Consider the following 22,343-nt stretch of genomic DNA (forward strand, 5'->3'; position numbering starts at 1 on the left):
AAACATTTATAAAACCGTTCAGCTCTTTCAGCAGATGGATGCTATAACTTTTGGTTTTTGTAACTTTTATACTTTTCTAAATTTTTTACTTGATTTACATTTAAAAACATTGTTTTCCTTAAAATCTGCTTCAGCATACTGCCTGTTTTTCTCTTTTATTGCTGTTTTTAACTACAGTTTTGATCATTTTAGCCTTTTAGTTATTTAAACCTATAAGAAACATTTTGCTACTTTTGGCTTTTAGATACGATTTAGTATATTTTAGCTTTTAGCTCGTGTTCTCTTTCTTTTAGCTTTAATGACTGTTTCAGCTTCTTCAGCAGTCATTCATAGCTCAGCATTTATACTGTGTTTTATAGAAAATGCAATTTCTGAAGTTCTTAAAAAATAGTTTTTTTTTAACAATATTTCACTTAATTACTCTCATCCTTTCTTCTCATCTGACTTCTTGCTGTATTTTCTTTATTCTTTGTCTCCTTCCTTTGTTTCTGGTCAGTATTTCTTGTTTTTTTTTTATACTGCTCAGTTTCTCTCAGTCCAATCATCAGTTTGATTATTTCCCAGCTTCTTCGCCGTCTTGTTTCCGTTCTTCCATCGTTTCACCTCCCACTCCCTCCTCTCGCAGTTTCTGTTTAGATCCTGTAAATGAGTGTTTTTCATATCCTCACAGTTGTGACAGTTGGACCCCCTCTCTTTTAAAAGCCAAACCAGAAACTGGATCCTTGGAGGATGAGTCATTCGGTCCAGTCCTCCAGCTCCGATGGAGCCCCCTCCGACCCGGCAGCCACTTTCAAACACAAATAACCAAATCTGATGTGCCATCTCGTCTCCCATCGCTGTAATTGTGGATACTTGTTGGACCTAAATTGGATGAATTTGCCCTTTTACTAAACCCTGTCTTATAAATATATCTAATCCACCCTGTTGGCATGTTTGGATCTCACTCCTGCAAAGATTACACAAACATTAAATCAGAAACTTATTTACTTTACACTTAGTACAATAATCAGTTCTTGTGCCTACAGGAACTTTATCTGGTGTTTTTGTGAAGTTAGACACCAAACTGTAGATAAATCTGCAGAAACCAAACTGCAGTTTTGCAAAAGTTTTTAGGCTTTTCTTTCAGTTTTACTCTTCAGTGAGAGTTTAACTCCAGTCATCAAACTGCTGTTTTTTAATTAATAAACATGTTCATAAACTGGCTGGTTTGGAAAATAAAAGATGCTCCCATTTTGGTGCAAATCTTTATCAAGTTTTATAAAGAAGCCAAGTCCAACTCCTGATTTCTGTTTGTTGAAGAGGCTGAGAGGACAGAAAGGTTCTCATCTGCACCGACCTGCAAAGATCCATCCTGAGCCGTCTGCGTGTGATTTTCATTCAGACGATGTTTAAAAGATGTACACGTTACCCCTTCCATCGTATCACAGCAAGCATTGTTTGTTTTCGCTCTCAGCATCTTGATTTTTGAGTTAATACAGGAAAGCCTGCAGCCGGATGAACCCTCAGACAGGAGAGGATAAAAGTTTGTAGTTCAGGTTGAAGCCTGTTTATTTAATAATTAATTAATATGTGGAAACTACTACTATATGAGAATAAGTGCAGATTGTTTCCAGCAGGAACCCGTTTTTAAACACGCTCATTTTCAGGCTTCAGAGTCACGAGGAGTCGCACCTCAGACGGACCGTCTGTCCTTTAAAAAAAAGGCTTTTAGATTTTAAGAAGTGTTTCCTGTCGTATATCTTATATCTGTAGTTTTCAATGATAATCGGAGCAAACACACGTTACAAACAGTCACAGTTTGTATTAAGCTATCACAAATGGATTGAAAAAAAGTACTGAGACATCTGGACAGTAAAGTCTGGAAAGGTATACACAGTAATTAGGAAAAAAAACATGTGCAGAAACTCTGTTCCAAGCTTTTCATTTTTCGAGTGTTATTCTGATTCTTAGAGCCAAAAAAGTTTCATCATTTCGTTAAACTGGGATATGAAACTCTGTTTCACTGCAGAGAATTTCTACTCGACAGAATTGCTCGTTTCTCTTCGTTTTTCATTCTTTTTCAGCCTTTACAGATTTATTTTGCTTTTAGTTAACCGTAACAGTTTCACTGAGATGCAGCTTCTCTTCCTCCTAGTCTGATCTCTAATAAAAACTATTATAAATGCATTTACAGCAGATTATCAGGTAACTTTCAGGGCTAATATTTATTTGTTTTGCATGTTTTCTGTCCATGCTGCCACTCCTCCCTGTATTCCAGCTGAAGCTGAGGGATGATCCTGCAGGACGATCTGCAGAATAACCTCGGTGGCGAAGCTACTGAATAAAACTCTCCTGGCAGATTGTTACTGAACACAACACAGTTGTGGTTCACCGCAGCCCCACAGCGGGCCCCGGGGACGGTCCACATTTGCATCCTTTGCAGATCGTCGACTTTCGACTGACTCAATCTTCAGACGAAGCTGTCAGCGAGAGGTCTGATGTCCCGCTGAGTCTCATTTTTTAAGGCCAGCCTCAGCTGTGTGTGAAGCACTGACAGCTCGGAGGGGGAAAAATGTGGACTTCATTTGGCCCCCAGGAGCCGCAGCTCAGAGGGTTCGAGGGAATGTGTGTGTGCGGGGGGCTGGAGAAGACAGCACAATAAAAGAAAGGAGTAAAACTTCTGCTGTTAGGAAGAAACTCGACACCAAGAGGAAAGACGGACTGAAAGTCGTTCCCCGCAGTGTTGATTCCTGTCATCAGAGCTTAATGATACAACGTTTGTTCATCTCGTTTCCAAGAACACGATAAACACTAATAATCTGAAGAGTCGACTTTCTGACGATGGCAACCAAATCCACAAAGTTTATAACTCAGTCTGAACTTGTGTAAATGAAAGGTTTTAACTTTAACCCCAGTTCCAAAACAAGAAGGGACGTTGTGGGAAATGTAGATAAAATTAGATTCCCATAAACTTCTCATCTTACATAATAAACATCAAATGTTGAGTTAAGAAACTGTAAATTTAAAAAAGGTAATGTTGAATTTGCAACACACATCTTAAAATTGGGACAAGAGCAACAAAAGGCTGAAAAGCCTGCCTCTCTGATGGTATGGGGGTGCATTAGTGCCTCTGGAAAGGATCTCCAGGTCTGTTGAACAGACAGAATGGGACAACCTCAGGTCCAGATGTTTACAGACTGATGGAGATGCTGCACAGAGGGAAACATCTGGAACATCTTTTTTGAGATGTGTTGTTGACATAAAATTCAAAATGATCCCTTTTCCCCTAAAAATTTTACAATTTTTTTAGTTTAAACATTTCATCTGTTTACTATGTTACAACGTAAATTAAATATAGTTTCTGAGATTTGCGTTCTGTTTTATTTACATTTTACAAAATGTCTCAACTTGTTCAGAATTGGAATTGTACTTTTTTCTCCTCAACAAACAGCACCACTGTGTGCTAAAATGCTGAAAAATAAAAGTAAAAATCTCTCCAACATGTTTCCACGGCAGCATCTGTGCTTGTTTGATCGTCCATATGCCAGTTTGAGTGTAATCTGAATTTATGTAGCACTTCTGTTGCCTTTTTATTCACAGAATGTGAGAAAACAAACTTTTACATACAGCTGTTTGTATTTTTGTGCTTATATCTTACATTTTCAGATAAATTTACAGTTTAACTGTGAAGTAATTTCCACCAGAGGGCACTACGATCCACAAATGTTCTCCCCTGAATCCAGGTTGTCTAATCTGAAGTCATTTTAAATTCAACATTTATAACGTTTACATGAAAGCTGTTGGACTGAAAGCAAAGCTCCAATCAAAGTTAACAATTAGGTGTTAAATCCTCATCAAAGCAAACACCTTCTCTCTCATATCTATGCCAGGATTATTGCACTGTTTCAACATCCTGACCCATCTAACTCCTCATATTCTTTCTTCCTTTGACCTTCTCCGTGTGTTTGTTTTCTGGTCTCCAGGACGAGGAACCTTTGTGGTTTCTCTTCGTGCGTCCTGCCTTTGAAAAGCAGACGTGAAGCTGGGACCCTAACAGCCGGGATGAACTGTGTCTCACAGCCATGAGCCTGTGTGGAAAAAAGGCCGGGACGAGCTGAGGGTGGAAGCAGATTATTGGCAGCGAGCGTCACCTGGCAGACCTGCAGACAGGCGAGCTGTGAGATCTGGCTCTGGTCTGACGCATCGATGGCAGCTCTGTCTGAACAGCTTCAGCCAGCCCTTCTGATTCTGGTTAGCATGATGCTAACGTGGCTCTGACAACCACAACTGAGAAATTATAAATACTATTTTCTTTGCAGCTTAAAAAAAGAAAAACATGTCAGAGTTTAAGAGGAAAAAGAATAAAAAGTCTACTTACAGCCTCACAACCTCTGAATGCAGAAGATTTCCTGTTTATTCTGGGCCTTTATGATTATAGGTTATATGACAGTGATGCTAATGCAGAAACTAAAATGTTTGTGTTGATTTATTTACACACATTAATGCATACTCAAATCCACCTGCAGGCTGATAGGCATATATCTTAAATTCATTTGCATTTGATTGCACAAAAAATGATTTCTTCTTAAAATCATTATGACAAACATTTTATGCTAATCTTTTCTTAAACGAGTTGATAATTATTTACTAGACAGTTGTGTTTAATCTTCATGATTTCTTTAGTTCAACGGAGAACAGGTTCACTGATCAGCACAGAAAACAAGAACTGAAGGAAGTTCATAAAAGATAAAAAATTCATTCAACTGAACCAAAACAAGCTGAAATTAAAAAAAAAGAAAAAAAAGCTCCTTTAGCACCTCAATAAGCATTTCTTTTAATAAAAGTCAGAAACAAACTGAATTTTTAAGGGTAAAAAAATGTTTGTGTTGAGAGAAAACTAAATCCATTTTGTTCTGCAACCAGAGGCGCTAGACCTTCTCCTTCCACCAGATGGTGCCAAACACAAAGATATTAGATAAGTTCAATCCCACCAATGTGCTTTTCTTTTATCCAGACTTGTCTTTTTCAAAATGAAGTGAAACAACCCTTCTTTTTTGTCTGCTATAAACCCATATACCCTGTTTTCATTTGTTGTTCTGCTGCTGTCCTTTAAACCCTGAATCAACACAAGTCTTACTGAACACAAGGTTAAAAGCCTGAGCCGAAACATTTACATAGAAGCTCAGATCTGATCGTCCCATCGTCTCTCATCACCTGTGACTGGGGGTAACCACCTCCACAGGGATCCCTGACACGTAAGTATATGTTTTGGAAAGTTCATTAGAGGAATCTGAACGTGAGGAAGGAGCTTCCCTCGCCTCGGGCAGCTCTCCATCAACAGCTCACCGAGGAGGACGGCGGGACACAGGAAACGGGAGCTTCTGACAGAGCAGCGAGGCCTTTGTGTCGATCTGAGGAATGTTCCAGCAACAGAGCTTTAAAAGTTTGAGGATTTGTCATTTTTGGCTTATCATCGCTGTGAAATATAGATGTGTCCAAGGAGAGCTGCAATCTCATATATGGACCTAAAAAAACTACTATATTGACGTTTTACAGTTTAGGTTTAGAGTTTATTTATAATTCATAATTTAAAGCCAGGAGTAGGAGTCTTCATATGGACTAAATCCTCTCTCACAGCTGAATGCTCATAAATATATTTATATATGAAAGCATTAGTGACGTTGGACACATTATGATGTGTTTTATTGTAACAGCCAGTAATGTTTTGATAGTAATTAATCTGAATAAAAAGGTTAGTTTTGTGTCTGAACTGATTGGAGGACTCATGAGAAGATTTTTTTTTTTTTTAAATGCCAAGCCACGCTGTATTAATAACAGGTTTTAGAGTCTATAGGCAAGATGAAACTAAACACAAACATAAATAGTAACAGAAACAAAAAGAAAGTTTCCTTCTACAGATACATAAATGGGAGTCAACCCAATATTCTTCCATCAAACCCATCAAACGTGTACTTTCTGCCCGTTACAGCAGGGGATCACTCTGTTTCTTAGTTTAGAGATCAGGACAGATGTGTGTGTGTGTGTGTGTGTGAGAGAGAGTTCAGTGTACTGAAGGAACTTGTCATCACTCGATGCTGCAGAGTGTATTTGATCGGTTCTGGACACAAACAGAACTGTGTGGTTCTGACAAACATGTTGAGTTTTTGGCAGAAACTTATTGTTTTTGTTCCTTTTAAAATCTGAAATCAGTTGAAGGATGATTACTGCAGCAGACCTACATGATACATCCCACTCATGTCATTAAGCAGGTCAGAAGTGCTGATTTATCTCTGGGTTTTTTAATGTTCTGTTCCACCTGTGCAGAGTTCAGATTTTTCTAAACGAGGTTATTGTTTTAGTTTCTCGTGACTCATTATCTGCCTGAAGGTGTTTGCGAACACAAACCTTCAGGTTTATAAAAAGAAATAAAAACTTACTGTTTTATAATTAATGCCCGCCTTTCATAGATTCAGGCAATCATGTATATAGATCTCTAATAGGAATCAAAGAATATATCTTTATAACTGAATACCTTTTGAAGTCAACCCAATGCAAGATGGCTTCCATAGCCAACTGACCTTAAAACACAAAGATTTTACTGATATTGAGCTAAATGGTTGGTTGTAGCTGAGAGTCATCCACAACAAATCATTGTTTAAAACTTTAGCATGTAAGGTGGTGGGCAATAAGCATCCCTTTGAGGAAAGCTACGTTTTGATTAGTTAATTAATATAATTACAGATCAGTAACTTGACTATTTTAATAAAACCAAACAAGATGTCACTAATTAGTTGATCCAGAAGTTAAGAATTCAGTGAGATCATAAATCTGTAACTAGTTTATAAATTAAGTCAGCTTTTGTTGTCTTTTTCTTCCCTCCTTTTCGTTCATGTTTAGTTATTTTGAGGTCAAGGCTCTTATTTAACTTTATGTGAAGAAAGTTCTGCTGTTGTTTCTCGTGATATGCTTCTGGTTGGTTTTATAGCAGTACTTTCCTCCTTTTACCACTCATGTCTGCACAACAGCCAAAGATCGACTGTTTTCAATGAGTTTCATATTTAAAGAGGACACCTTTCAGTTAGTTTGGTGGCAGATTTTTGTCCAGTAAAACAACCCATATTTTCATAGATTTTGCTCCATTTCCTGCCTTTGTTCTGTTTGTTTTTCTTTAAATCCATATCAAATCCCAACAAAGATGAACCAACATCTCTGGTATTTGTAGTAATTGTCCAAAAATATTAAAACCAGCTGTCAGCTGCTGCCAACACACCTCTGAACCACGGAGACTCCACAAGACCTCCATCAGGTACCGAAACTTTTCAGCAGTTGTGAAAGCTGTGAGATGGGGCCTCTGTGGCTTAGACTTCATTTCGTAGCACATACCACAGATGCGGGATCAGATTGAGATCTGAAGACTTTGGGGGTGAAACCAATATGCTCTTGATATTAGTCCTCAAACTCTTCCAGAGTCCCTTTTCCAGCGTAGCATTAAATGAACATCAGAAACCACTGCTTTTAAAGAATACTGCTGTAATGATGATCTGTGCAAAAATGTTTTATTTACTGGCAACACCAACATCATAAATTCCAGGACACAATGCTTCGTTAAAGAACATTTCCTAAAACATCACTAAGTTTGTAGACATGTGTTTTTTCCCACAGTTCATCCTAATCCGTCTCTGTCCGATAATGACACGTTCTCTCAGTTCTGCTGCACCAAATACCAACTTATCAAATGTGTATTAACCAGCTGCTAAAAACAGTCTGTGTAGGCAGCTTCTGAAGACACAAACTGATGTTTTATACATATCTTTGCTCCAGAACAGTTTTCAGTGACTGATCTGTTCCAAATGTTCAGTCTTTTTACAGAAAATGATCATGTTGTTGAACAAATTAAACATAAAGCCTTTACATATTAGAAAAAAAACTTTCTGATGGGTATTTATGTGGTAAAGTACCATCTTTCCAGTTAAGTAGTTTATCTTTGGTTTTATTTGTTTTCTTAACTATTACTTGAAGACTTTGTTAATATGACTTCCATGATGCAGTATTTTTTTTAATCAAAGGTCTTTCTTTCTTTCTTCAAAGAATAAATGTCGTTCACTGTCTTCCAACCAGAGTTCTGAACTAACGTCATCCAGAGAATTGAAAAATTATTACATTATAAGAAACGTTTTAGCCGTTTGGGGCAAATCTTGAAAATAATATATGATCTGTTAGCTCTCTGAGTATGTGTTTAGAATGACTCTCAGCTAATACCACACCAAGTTTCAGCTCAATATTGGTCAAACTTACTGAGTAAGAATCATTTTTGTGTTTGCTAAAGCTGATGTGACAGCCATTTTTAACTGGGTTGACTCTCCAAAGTTAACCTGTGGAAGTCTTTGTGCACCAGAAGACTGAGTTTAATTCAAATCTGTCCAGTGTTTCAGACGATATTTTGCTAAAAGATAAACAGAGTTGACTCTAATTGTTGATGGCAAAGTTTTACACAAAGATCTGTTATGGTCGGTTAGACCTCAGAGTCTGTGTCAGGGATCAGTCTCAGCTACTTCCACCTCAAATTCCAGGTCAAGTTGTGTGAAACTGACAGAGTTTTACACATGTTGGGTTTGCTCAGGGTAATTCAGAATCACATGGCCAATCCAATCCATCCAGTGGTTCATGAGATATTTTGCTAAGACAGATGTGCAGAAACATGAACACACACACACACACACACACACACACACACACACACACACACAGACAAGACCGTTATCACCCACTGCAGAAAGGCAAATACCTGGTGATACATTGGTGTTTTTACTTTAAACTGTTCACATTTAGTTATATCTTTATTGGTTAAAGAGAAGCTGAAGTATCATGTTGTGATTTGATCTTTTTGTTAGTTCCTAAAAGCAGCTCTTACAATCATTTTAGGAGAAAAAGATAAATAAAACACATAATGAAAGATCTGTTTGATTGTTCAACCAAGCTGCATCACAGGAAATGCAGGTTAAAATCCGTGCATCTGTGGCTCTGTTGACAGTTCCCTTCTTCTGAAATGCTTCTGATGCAAGGTGAAGTAAAGCTAAAAATAGAAAAAGGAATCAGTCTTACTCCAGCAGCCCTCCTGAGTCAAGACGAAGCTGCCTCCCTCTACGCCTGTAAAAGCTGTCCCACCAGGGCAGGGTTCCGATCCCGGATCAAGGCTGACGCCATCTCAGCGACCTTCATCACGGACCTCTCCCAACGCTCGGTGTCCTGAGAGAGGAGGAGGAGGAAGAACATAGGACGATGAAGGCACAAATACAGTCACGGGCAAAAAACATTATATTATCCCTCTGTCGTCTGTCTTCGCCTTTGAGCAATAAAAACTGTAATTACAAAATGTTAGCAGTGAATGGATCTCCGATTTGTTTTCTACGAATTCTGTCATATTTACAGATTAATCACTGGATCACATAAATATTTTCCTGATTTTTTAATTTTTTGCATAGTTTCTGTTTTATGATTCAATAATTGATACGAAGAAAATGAAGATGTAAAAATGATTGTCATTGTTTATCAGATCAAAGCATACTTTTAGCTCTTATCTTCACACAGAGAGTGTTTAAAAGTGAAACACGTGTTCGGAGGAGCTTAAAGGCTGCGGTGATGAGAGGAGCGAGGAGTACGGTCATCAGCCGATTACCACCCAAGTGCACGAACGAGGACGATGGGAAAGTCACAAGAACTTTGTGTTGTCTAAAACAAATTAAAGACAGCTACAGGAATCAAACAACAGCTAATCACTCTATTACTGAGGTCTGTTCTCCTGAACTCTGCACACACACGAGCAGAAACAAAAAGTAAATCAAGATCACCAAGGAGGATCAAAGTTTTAAGTCCATCTAAGCTCCAGCACTGAATAATTTCCACTTGAGAAAGGCAACTTTTGAAATATGAATCATGCTTCATAAAACAGCATATTAAATCAAGTAGTTGCTTGCACGGTGGAATGCAAATATGACTTTAGTTCTTCACTGACTCGTGGCACAGCTTAAAGTAGTCACAACTGTTGCTCAGGCTCCCCGTGTGGTTGAACCAAAAAAAAAAAAAAAAGCACAAGAGAAGGGTAGAGTTACTTACCCACAACAAACCGGGAGTCTTCAAAGTCACTTACTGTACATGCTGAACTGTTTTCAGGCTGGAATCTGTTTGAAATGAGTGTAAACAGATTGCCGAGTCGCTCAGGAAACAGATAAAGATGAAAATAAAAGCAGTGGAGGGTTCTGACAGGTAACAGCTCTCATGACCTGCTGCTGGGTTTTCAGCTGCAGGACTTGGAGCGAGTAAAGTCAATTTTAAATCAATTGTGTGGACACGGTGTTCAGCTAAAACATGAAACAGGCGGCGGTTCTAAATCATAAAGCGGCAGCTGAGATTAAGATGCTTTCTTTGCTTTTAAATTGTCTGCTGTGTTGACACCTGTGCGATGTTCACTAGCGCTGCTAAAGCAAAGGATAAATTAAGCACAAGTTGTGAGAAGCATGAATAGCTGCTAGCTGGGGGGAATTAGATGGGACCGGCGGAACCAGACTGGATGGGGGAGGTTATTCAGAGGAAAAAAGATTAATCTAATAATTACTTGACAAATGTAAAGAGTGCGTTTTGCTTAAAATGCACATCCTTCATTTCATCACCAAGTCTCTTCTTCCTCTTGAAGAATATTCAGGTTGAGTAAATCAGCTTTCCGATGAGCAGCTCGTTGTTGTGGACATGCAAACATCCACCAGACGGCTTACATATGTAGGGACACACATTCAGAAGAGACACATGCGCTGACTACACAACTACTTGAGCGTGCATACACATCTGTAACCATACACACACAATGAGGTGGAATGTGATCCTTGAGGATTAATGTGTCTCCAAAGCTTCATTATCATCAGGACCTATGTCCTCCAGCACTGACTGTGATGGTCCTCTACTGTCTCTGTCCCATCAGAGTATAAACATGAAGAAACCAGCTAGCTCAAGGCTGAATATTTCTCACTGCAGCAGAACTGAGATAAAAGAGGACTGGTGTGGGGCATTTGGACTGACATGAGATAAAACCTAAAGTAAAGGCAGAACGAAGCTTTTAGATGAAACCCAAAAGCAAATTAGTAAGATTAATAGTCCAGTCCTTTCTTAAGATAATAGGCTCTACTTGATTATATACAATGTGGATTTAATGTTCAAATGTTCCAAAAAAACGTCTTGTGTGTCTGAAAAAGTCAGAAAACAGTCTGCAGTCATTTTCTTCTTTATTTCAAATGGCACTGTTTTTACAAGATTTTCTTTACTATTATTAGGCATGAGGGAACCTCACTTTCCACTTCATAATGATTAACTGCCACAAATTCTCACTAAAAAAAGATTACCCAGCCAGATGTATCATCATTTATTTGCATTAGTGTAAGAACTATCGGTAACAGTGGAAAAGTGACACATTTAAATGTTGAAATGATACACTTTTTTTCCACTTACATCAGAGCGGCTGTTACATCCATTCCTTCTTGTATCCAATCTCTTGGTGGCCTGGTGAGGTTTATGTCGTTTCCCTTGCAGGATTGAAGTTACAACGCATAAATGAACTGATAGCATAGTTAGGATCTATAAACAAAGTAGTATAAAATCCTCTGAAGGAGCAGTAACTTAAAGCACAGTGTTCTCAATCACTCCCATGTGGAGGAATGCACAAACACGCGCAAAGGCCTTGTTATTCTGCACTGCAACCACAAACTTATGCAATGGAACTTCAATCATTAGCTTCTATTTTAGCTTACTGTTTGAAAGAAGGATCTTGACAAGTGCTGAAGGGACAGGTCTTTGAAACAAAGAGGAGGGGGAGAACAGAGGGATAAACGGGGCAGATCAGAAGGGGACCACACAAAAAGCAAGCCTCAAACTCTCGACTCCTAAATGCCACAGTTGCAATCAACCTTTCCATCCAAGGGGAGCATGCAGCAGCACTTCTGCCCCCCAAAAAGGACCAGCTTTGAAGCTGGAAGGTCTTAGATTTAAAACTTTCAGCCGTGACAATTACCATGTCTCTCTTTCAGGACTGCTGCTGCTGCTCAGCACTTCTGTTCCCTTCATGAGACGCCAACCAGCTTTTGGAAAAGCCTGGCATAAACCCGCACCCGAAAATACTGGAAAGAGCTGTTAAAAGTCACACCAGCTACAATAACTTAAGTGTCCAGGAAGATTTGGAATTTTTATTGCATCATTTCATCATACTAATATTTTACTGTCATAACCCTAATGGTTGTAATATCCACTTGAGGGCAGTATCATTACCAGCATTAAATCCAGACAACGTTCTTCACTTGGGGAGTCTTAAAAGAAAAGCTGCTACCTAAGCTGAACTTCACTGAACATTAGTCTCATGTCTGCTCTGCAAAATAATTTCTCAGAAAAGCTCTCCCCAAATTACCTGAGTGCTAAAACCCAGTGATACAATAGTGGTAAAAACATCCAGTGCAACGGTCTGAGAAAGGATAGTGTTTCAAGGATTCTGACAGCTCATCTCTGAGTGGCTATTGTGGTGGTCGTATTCTTCTTCTCTGTGTATACTGACGACAGGCATTAGCTAGAGGCTAAACTGAGAACAGAAAAAGGGATCACAGGTTCAATTACTGGTCAGTCCGAAAGTCAGAGATCCCTGATTGTTACACTGCTGAGGCATTCATTATTATTCATTGATATCGTTTATGTGTTTGGAAAAGTTGGGGATTCTTTAATGTTTGGTGAACACTATGACCAACAGGTCGACGGGTTTTAAAAAATAATAGTGACAAAAACGTTTTTTTTTAACTTTAAGCTTGACTTTAGGACAAATATAAACAGAATGACATGTACAACCATGGAAAAAACTAAGTAAACTCTCCATCAGTTATAATAAAAAGTTTTCTGGTCTTTACCTGACCCTAAAATCAGGTAACATATTACAGCAGTTTACTGTTAATTTAATAATAACTAAGCTAAAGTTTAAAAGCAATTTGTGAAACATAAACTCAAGATAAACAGAGGGATAAACAGGGGAGATCAACTCTTAAAGCTTTCAGAGCAGTTTAGAAAATATGTAGATGATGCTAACTAATTACACTTCATTAAGAGATCATCAGCTAGTCTGACTACTTCCATGAAAGCAGATGTTTTGGCAGTTAGCTCTGGAACATTCAGCTGTTTGTTAAGGTTTCCTTCATACTGGATGATGATCTAACTACATTCTCCACGACTTACAGGATCTATCAGAATGTGGCTGGATCGCAGCTAATTTGGAAAACGTCCTTCTTATGACTCAACAAATAGGTTTTTCTTGCTAGTTCCTGCATTCTCAAGACACTTTCCTGTATCATCATTACACTTTATATATCAGCATGTACACACAACGATACTACAAGTGACTGCATCGTGCTTCAGGCCCCACCCTGGCATGATTCTTTCAGGATGTGCCAGGACGTAACTAGCACAATGCTAACACCACAGGTATCACGTCTGTACTAAGTTGTTTCCATGCCATTTTCATGATCACAGTCAGGCCTAGGCACGAGGCCAGCTTGCCAAGTCCTGCTTCAAATTCTCAAAGACGAAGCCTGGTGCACGGAGGGAACATGCTGCCACCACATGTTCCCCTCATGCTCCACCAAAGACCCTGATATGCTGCCATCATGTTGATTAATCACCATGACCTTGCTATAAAGGCTTTGTGGACACTAAAACTTTCACAACATATTATGCTCCGTCCTGCTGCGATCTCACAAAGACCCGGCAAAGACTATCCATGTTTGTGTTTCTGTTTTTTGTTATAGTGGGGTTGACATCGAGTGTGAAGGGGTCCTACCACCCTGAAAATGATCTTAGATCTTAATACAGCGTAATTTGCCATGCCTTGATCATTATCCAAGGTTTCACTGATCCAATTTTAGGAACTAGAAAGAACTGCATCATTTTATTATGTTCTGACCTCAAACAATAGACAGTTTACTAAGCTTTTACCTGTATTTTACCTCTATATTCCACAGATCTCAAGTTCTTTTAGTATTTAAAGGAAGTCTGGTCCATGTAAGCCCCCTCAGGACACTTTCTGGGGTCTCAGAGAGTCCATGCCGGGACAGGTAGGAGCTCTTTTTCCAGAAAAGCCTTTGGAATATTTCTCATTGGATTTATGTATGTTGTTTTTTATTTCTTAATAAAGGGCAGCATATGACTGTAGAAAACCACTGATAGATTATACAAACAAATACGTATTCATCAAGAGCTCATCATCTTTGGAAAGCCTAAGACCTACTCACTCTGGACTTCCTGTTTTCTTTGTGGGAGTTCTTATTTTGTGGCTGAACAGGTTTTAGCAACATGTAGGAAACATGTGGAGAGTCAATTATTTGGTAAGATTGTAATTGCACTGGGAAATAAGACAAGAAAAGACCTAAACACTTAATTCCAAATTCTTTCAACATTTACACACGTCTCCGGTTTATACAACAATCAGAGTAAACATTAAGCTTGCACATAAATACAGAACTATCTGAATTCATGCTAAAGTTAACACAATATGACAGAAACGCAACAAATATTTTACCCTTTGTGATAAATTGTCTTCAAGGGATTTATTGTATATATTTTTACCTCGATGTCTGTGTTTTAAATAACTCTGTCAGTCAGATTCTGCCTCACCTCATCTGAAAAGAATTGTGAAACAGGAAAATGTCCCACCCTAGTTTTTTTGTTACTTCCTCAGTTTCAACGGAGCTACAGTTTTTACAAAAGAGGGCAACTTTTGTACAGATCACTGCTTTTCAAATCTGACTGAGAGAACAAGTGCTGCCCTACAGCCTTTTCATGGTACAGTGACAAAGCTCTTTCAACATGGGTTTCCAAAATATCCTGTCTGGAAAAATCCATTGGACAAACAAAGTGATTTGTTAGTCACATCTAACATGGCTTCTCTTTCTGTAAACCCTGCTAAGAATGGGACACTAAGGAGGTCTGCATTTCCACTGGATCCCTTCAGTGAGATTTTTTTTAAACAAGCTCTGGTGAGAGATGACTTTGTTTGAATTCAGATCACTGAAAGACATCCTTCAAAACACTGTGTGGAACAACGGAAGCTTAGTTGCGGGGGTATGTAAGCATGAAAAGCGCGGGTGGGATTTACGAGCAAGGACATACCAAATTCTATATGCGGTGAGAGATACCCCTAAGCACTCACACTCTCTGCAGATGCCTCATTTACTTATCACTGTATCACTTACAAAACCTGAGGGAAGCCAAAAGCGCTCCATCTCACAGGGCATCTGAGGTCAGCTGCAGGTGCAGGATGATTTCCCAAAACAAGACATTTATTAGTACCGGAGTTTTCAGCAGCACACATCCTGGCCAAGGATTAGTGCCCTCATTTCCAACACTAATATAAGCATGAGATTGTCATCACAGTAGCCTGTAAGACAAACACACAAACCTACGTGCAACACTGTGCTTTTGTATTGATGTCAAAATATTGGTACACTACAGACTAAACACCAGAGAATAAGAGAGCACCAACCATTGTGCCGACCAAGATTATGTGAGAATGAGAAAAATCACAGTGGCAGAGAGAAAAGTCCATCTAAGCCCTTGAATCGTATGCTGAAATGTTACCATCTAATCATGATTTATATGAAAGTGGAAGGTTTAAGGACTAAGTTTAAAGTTTGTTTGTTGACATTTGTAACAAATGAAATTCATATTTTTGGTGTTAGAGTGAAAAGTTTAGAAAAAAAAAAAACAAAAAACAACAGTAGCTGCTTTCTTGCCAGAGATTTTAAACTTCTGGTATACTAGGCCGTTAAAGCTAATTTCCTCAAAATAAGGAAATATTCATGGTGTTTTGTAAATATGTTTTTTTCCTCAGAGCTGACCAGAGATATAAGTAAAGACGTCACGGATAAAGAGCAGACACATACAGGGGTTTGACAACAGGAACAGAAAAGTTAACATAATAAATAACAGATAACATAATGAAGCTTTTTATTAATATTATTTTAAAAAGGAAAAGAACAAACATCTTAACAAGTGCTGCTCATACTAAACAGATGACCTCCTGAATAACATAAACAACCTAATGGCTGAAAAACACAAAAACATACAAATATAAGCCAATTTTAGTGACGCTAATACACGCATTAGCTTTATTATTCTGTACTAAGTGAAAATAAATCCCTACTGCAATTGAAGAACCGAAGACCAAGGCCTTGGTGCCTTTAATCACTGTGGAAAACATAAGATTTAACTGGTAAACTGTATAATTTAAAGCTTATGCCACAACAAACAGAACTTTAATTATTCCAGCAAGAAAAAAGGCCAAATGTTTACAACCCCAATTACAGAAAAGTTGGAATGTAAAATGTAAATAAAAAGAGAATACAATGTTACATATTTTAAACATTATATAGAGCACTTTACATTCTCATTCATACACCCATAAGCATATCTGTAGACAGTGGGGGGGTTCAGTTTCTTGCCCAAAGACACGCTGCAGGGACTGAGGATTGAACCCCTGACCTTCCAATTGGAAGACGACCACCATTAATACTCTGGGCCAAAAACAATCATTGATGAGGTCTGGTAAATAAAAGCATATTCTCTGCAGAGCTTCACATTTCTGCAACCTAACTGCAAGAAAACTCAAATCCGGACTGCTGTGGGTGGCCACAAACAAGTCTAAACCAAGTGGCAAAACAAATATACACAAATGTTTGCCTAACCTCTGTCTGATTGAATGTTTACAAACTAATTGTGATGAGCCGGCCTACATTAATCCTTCAAAAGCACATGCTGTCTGCTTGAAATACAAATTCTCTCTTGGAATGTCATCCCCCCAATTGTCTGTAAGAGCCGGAGCACAGTCACATCAGCCCAAACAGAGAGCTCATTGCTCCTTTTAATCTAAGAAATCAAAGCTGGGTAAACACTGCTTTGGTATGTCTAATTCCTCGAGCCAAACTCCAGCGGTCAAGTTTCACACATACCAACACACATCTGGAGCTCTCTCTGCATGGAAGATAAAGTTTGATGCCATTCACATGTCAAGGCAGTTCAAATCCCTCCCAAGGCTCCGGCTATAACTCTCTACAAATTCATCAATGAGGAGGTGAAAGATCTCCGAGCTTCTGTCTGTGTGGAGATGCAAAGAGTCCACAGAGGGAGCCAACTCAACTGATCCACTTCTAGGAGGCTCTCAGATAAAGTTTAGCACATAATTGTCAGAACAAAGACAAGTACTGCAGCAAACAAATGAGAAGGAACAGTGTGAACAGAAAGAGTTGATGCTAAATGGTTACTGTGGTGATTAAAGTTTTGTTTTTAGGGAAAGACTTGTCAAGTTTGTTTAAAAGATGTTGTGGAAACTTGAATTTGTCTAGAGTTTATTCACTGAAGTCTTATTTGACTTAAAATTTCTTACCCTTAACTGATAGACCTGCAGATGACAAAAAAGACCAACACATGTGATTTAAATGGGACAACATCACGTTTTTATGAACTAAAATTATGACAAAGATTCAAAAAATATTAAAAATGTCAATGCTCATTAATCAGAGTGAATTTAACAACAGCTAATTATTTATTCTGGGAGAAAAATGGAAGAGTGCTGAGACAGCTGTAAGCTCTAATCTCCTGTGAATCGTTCCGGATGCAAACACATTCAGAGCTAAAGCAGCAACAGCTTTATTTGTAAGGTTTCGCCTGTTTGCCCTTATTTGATTTAAACAGGATTAGCTTGGCAGATGAAAAATAAAGTGCTGAGAAGAACCTCTGGAGAAACTCATTTACCTTAGTTAGTCATTTTGAAAATATTCTGGAAGTCTGTAATTCCTCCTGAGGGCACTAACTCCAGGATGATCTAAAACTCTGCAGTAAATCCTGACTGTTAATGTCTTTAAAGATTTGTTTTAGGCATACTGGCAAAAGATAATCTATGGAGATGTCAGTTGAACACACTGAAACTTATCAACAACTGGTTTATGATTTGCAGTGTAGTATTATGCAGACATATGAGGTTCTAAGAATATAACCCGGCCACAGGTCCTCAACCTAAAGACTTTTACTTTTAGATTTTGTTCTGATTGTGGTGTTTAAAGGTTTAATTGGTACAAAAACTGGTGTAAGACACATGATCCATCATCATTGTCCAAACCAGTCTTTCATTTTAGCTTTAATCAGCAAATATTAGCATGCTAAAACATTGTATTTTACATAATAAGCATAGTGCCGCTCAGTAAGTTGTGTCTTTGTGAGTATATCAACATCTTGGTGTTAGCTTTAAACTCAGAGCACTACTATTTTCTAAATAAAGGATTACATGTGGCTTTTCTGAACCCCTCTGGATTGACGTTTGGGGTATTTTGGGACATTCTGAACAAAAATAAAAAGGTTTTTTTAATGGCAAAACATTGATTTATAGTAAGAACCATCAGTTGCTTTTACACAAGAATCATTTGGACATTCTTCATCGTTCTTTTCTAATTGTTTATCTTAGAGAATTTCACATTTTTCTTTCTGATTTGCGGATTGGAGATAAGATTGACCCTCTACTACAGCTTTTTTTTTTGAGACAGAGACAGAGGATGGGAGGGCTCAAGACCTCATTTATTCAGCTGAGAACAATTATGGATTTAGTCTGAGAAGAGTCTGTTTAAACCACAGAAGTGACAGTCTTTGACTCCGCGGGTGTTACAGCAGAATCATCACTGGGCCGTGTACAGTTTCACCTGTCTGCCTTTCAGACGTACATCTGAACAGGTAGAGAAGAATAGGCCTTTAGAGTCCTCTCCTTTTCCTGTTCCTGCCTCCCTCCCCCCAATTCTTTCTCTTCGTCTTTTTTTCTTCCTAATCTCTTCTCAGGTTTAAGATTCCTGGTCCGGGCTCTTTGAGGAGCAGGAAATATGGGGTTGGGTAAACATCAGGGCTCTCACTGCAGGGATTACAACACCCATACATCACAGTGACAACTCTCTTTTCAACAGATGACAAGTCACCAAGACCCTGTGTGTGAAGGGATCCTATGACACTTCCTAACACAGCAGCAGACAGTGATAGTATACACCATCAGCGTTTTCACAACAACGTGTCAGTTTATAAGGATCCGGTGTCTTGAGTATTCTCAGCCAACATCTTTGGGCTTTTTTGCGCATTGCAGCACCTGATGTTTGGCTTGTGGGCATTTTCAGAGAGGTAACAACAACCGGAAAAGACTCTAAAGGAGAGCTTTGATCGCACGTCCTTTCAGAGACACTGCCTTTCATTGCCAGTGACTTCATTTCACTTTCTCCTCTTGACAAGAAAAAGGAAAAACACGCATGGCAACTTACTGCTGTATGCACTGTGTACGAGCGATTGTGTTTTAATCGGAAAAATTAAAAACCGCAATAAGACTTCATTTGAAATTATATTAAAAACAACACTTTTTATCCAAACAACCAATAAAAAGGTCAACAAGGTCGATAATTTCCTTAAACTTAATGGAACAAAAAGAATCATATGTGCTTTTTACTTACCCACTTTAACTGACATTCAGCAGAATTCATTTAGCCCAAGGCTTTTCTTTACCCCAGTAGAGGGTGTGTCAAATAAATCTTTAAAGAAATATGTACGAAGACACAAGAGACACCTGAATGTTGCCTCCAGTCAGTCAATGGTGTGAAATTCACAATAACCATGTCATGTCAGAGCAAAAAATGAAGTTGTTTAGAAATGTTGTCAAAACTGACAGATGATCTGTGCAAAAATTTTGGTACAAAGAACATCGATGTCTAACTTGTCTTGTGCATTGATGGCAAACCTTAGGGGATCAGAAAAACAGCTTTGTTTTTTGAGAGACATGAATGAATTAAAATGTTTTCTAAATTTTAAATACTTAAATAACGAGCAACTCAAGATAACAACTCTGTGACTCACTGGCTTGAAATGTTTCAGAACAGTTGAAAGGCCGGTAATGGGCCAGTTTGTCTTTCATGATCAGTTTTAAACACATTTATTGTTGTCGAATTTTAAATGTTAACAGATTATGACTCATGGTTGGACTTCATGACCTCAGCAAACAAATCAAAACAAAACAAACTTTACTCCTAATTTAGTTATAACTTGAGGAACCGGAGAAGTGATAAAGATTCTACTGATATTCTTGTGACTTCGGTCAGTATTTAGCACCTTAGTGTCTGTTAACATGGCTGTAAATTTTAATGTTTGCCAATAGAGTAAATGCTCTTGAAGGCACTGTTTACACAACACTGTTTTTAAGTGAAACTGGAACATTTTTGTTGCTTTTTGGCCTTTTGTGTACACAACAACAGCAATCATTTTCTCTGACACTGAAATATTCTGAATCCAGGTCTCAGACTGGAAGTATTTGGAAACGTTGGCCATCTATGTGAAATCGTACAGACGGCTGCAGTCAATACTTTTTCTCCGCTTCATAAACAGCAACAACAAGGGCAGACAGAGTGCTGACATGACATGGAACATATATGTGCTACACCATCTCTTGGGGTCAACGGAGACACATTTTTTAAATTCTACAAACACCGAACAAAGCTGGAACTGTTCTCATGCTTGAGACTAAAGTATCTGGGTGCATGCTCATGTCTTTGAAATACAAAAATCACAGCACCAGCTAGTGACCTGGCATGGAAACTACAGTGGATTTAACAGTTTTTGTACTGAGATCGTTCACATGTAAATGGGATCTAAACAGCAAAAACAACAATACTGAATTTTAAGTTCTGACACAGACAAAGATGAACACTGAGCTGGGATGCAGAAGAGTTTCTGCAGGATATCGACTTAAATTCACATATCAAGCAAAACAATGTTTTAACAAATAAAACTGAGTGTTAGAAAAGACATAGCAGCATAACTCTGTTTTTTTAAGTCTGCATCGGCTACCCTAACAAAGATACCCTGACACTTTCATCAGGAAAACTTGACCTTTCTCTGTGGGAACAGAAAATTTAATCCAGATTGTGTTGTCATGTGGCAAACACATGCTGGTCCTCAAGATACCAAACTGAAAAATAAATTTTTGGCGGCTTAAAACAATTCATGGAACAAAATATTATGCTTTCCATGGAGCTCATCATTCTTTTTCTATCTTTCAACAATTAAAAAAAAAAAAGCTTGGACTTGTAATTACTGTTAAATATCTTTAATACTTTTTAAAAATGGCAGTTTGAGCCATAAATGAAGATGTTTTAATCAGCATCTTAGCAAGAATGAATAAAGCCATCTGGGAAGAATTATGGTCATTATAACAAAATGCTAACAATGATTTATAAGGGGCTGTATTCTGTTGTTCCACTATCTCACAGGGCTGAGCATTTTATCATGGTGAAACACACATTATCTCTGTCCACTCCCTTTCCTTTTTCTCTGTTCTCTCAAAGGAGTGGAACAGGATGACAAATTAACAGCATTAGTCTCCATAGTTCAGACGAAAAAAACGATGTCCAACATCTGATACCACAATCAAACTCACATGCGGAACAGCGGGGTGCTGCGCTTCTTGCTTTCGAGAAAACAAAACATCTCTTTTTAATTAGACGACACGGTGAAGTCAAGGTCGGATGCACTTCACGCTCCCACTGACCACAGATGAATCCTGGCCTCCTTCAGATCATCTTTTACCTGTTTTTGTACACGACTAGATGAACCCAAGTTACTCAAACAGCCCCTCGCTTGAGGCACAGAGGCTTTTACCACTGATTTGTGAAGTGATGCAGCTGCCAAAAAAAACTCATTTGTCACACAGTTGCAGTCTGCCACGAACATAAATCATGATGGATGTCGTACATAGGGCCAAGAACGCCATGAATATTCAACATTTGTCTTGCTTTGCTGTTCACATCTGGCTAAAAAATATGATTTGATTAGATAGCTTTGGTAGCTTGAATCCTGACATTTCTCACTGTGCAAGATAAATATTTCAACTTTATGTAATCCTGCAATTACTGAGCCGTAAATTATGGCTTTCAGGTCAACCACATCCACCATAACAATTCCAGTGGATGATTGGCTGGCCGCACAGAGGAGTTCTCGTGACACCCAGTTCAGCTGTAGTTAAACGACCTACATGTTTGAGCCGCACGGAGCTTTACACCTAAAGCACCTCTCCATCCTTTTCATCCTACTGCCATTCAGTTCAAATAATATGGCTTAGGCAGGTTTCAGAGGGAAAGAAGTTGATATCCTGTTCTTTTAATCACAGTACCGCACACATCTTTTCCCACTTGTACATAAAAGCCTGTACACACCTCCGCACGTAAAGATGGGTGATAAAAGACAGCAACCTTGCCCCAAGCTAAAAAAATAAAAAGTCT

General features: G+C 38.5%; 1 protein-coding gene across 2 annotated transcripts in view; it reads right to left on the reverse strand.

Annotated features, from left to right (window-relative positions):
* Positions 1–4,368: 4,368 nt before the first annotated feature.
* The window catches only part of crppa (CDP-L-ribitol pyrophosphorylase A), a 36,496-nt gene continuing 18,521 nt past the window's right edge, over positions 4,369–22,343 (reverse strand). The window contains exons 10-11 of one of the 2 annotated variants that reach the window (XM_017428597.3): positions 9,082–9,225; positions 4,369–8,656 (exon numbers count right to left, since the gene is read on the reverse strand). In XM_017428597.3, the coding sequence (XP_017284086.1) occupies positions 9,121–9,225 (105 nt within the window). In that variant the 3' untranslated portion in view covers positions 4,369–8,656; positions 9,082–9,120. Of the gene's footprint in view, positions 8,657–8,797; positions 9,226–22,343 lie in introns of those variants that run through there. The other variant, XM_017428596.3, reaches the window with a different exon arrangement.

This window comes from Kryptolebias marmoratus, linkage group LG16 (genome assembly GCF_001649575.2).
Source record: "Kryptolebias marmoratus isolate JLee-2015 linkage group LG16, ASM164957v2, whole genome shotgun sequence".
NCBI classification, from domain to species: Eukaryota; Metazoa; Chordata; class Actinopteri; order Cyprinodontiformes; family Rivulidae; genus Kryptolebias; species Kryptolebias marmoratus.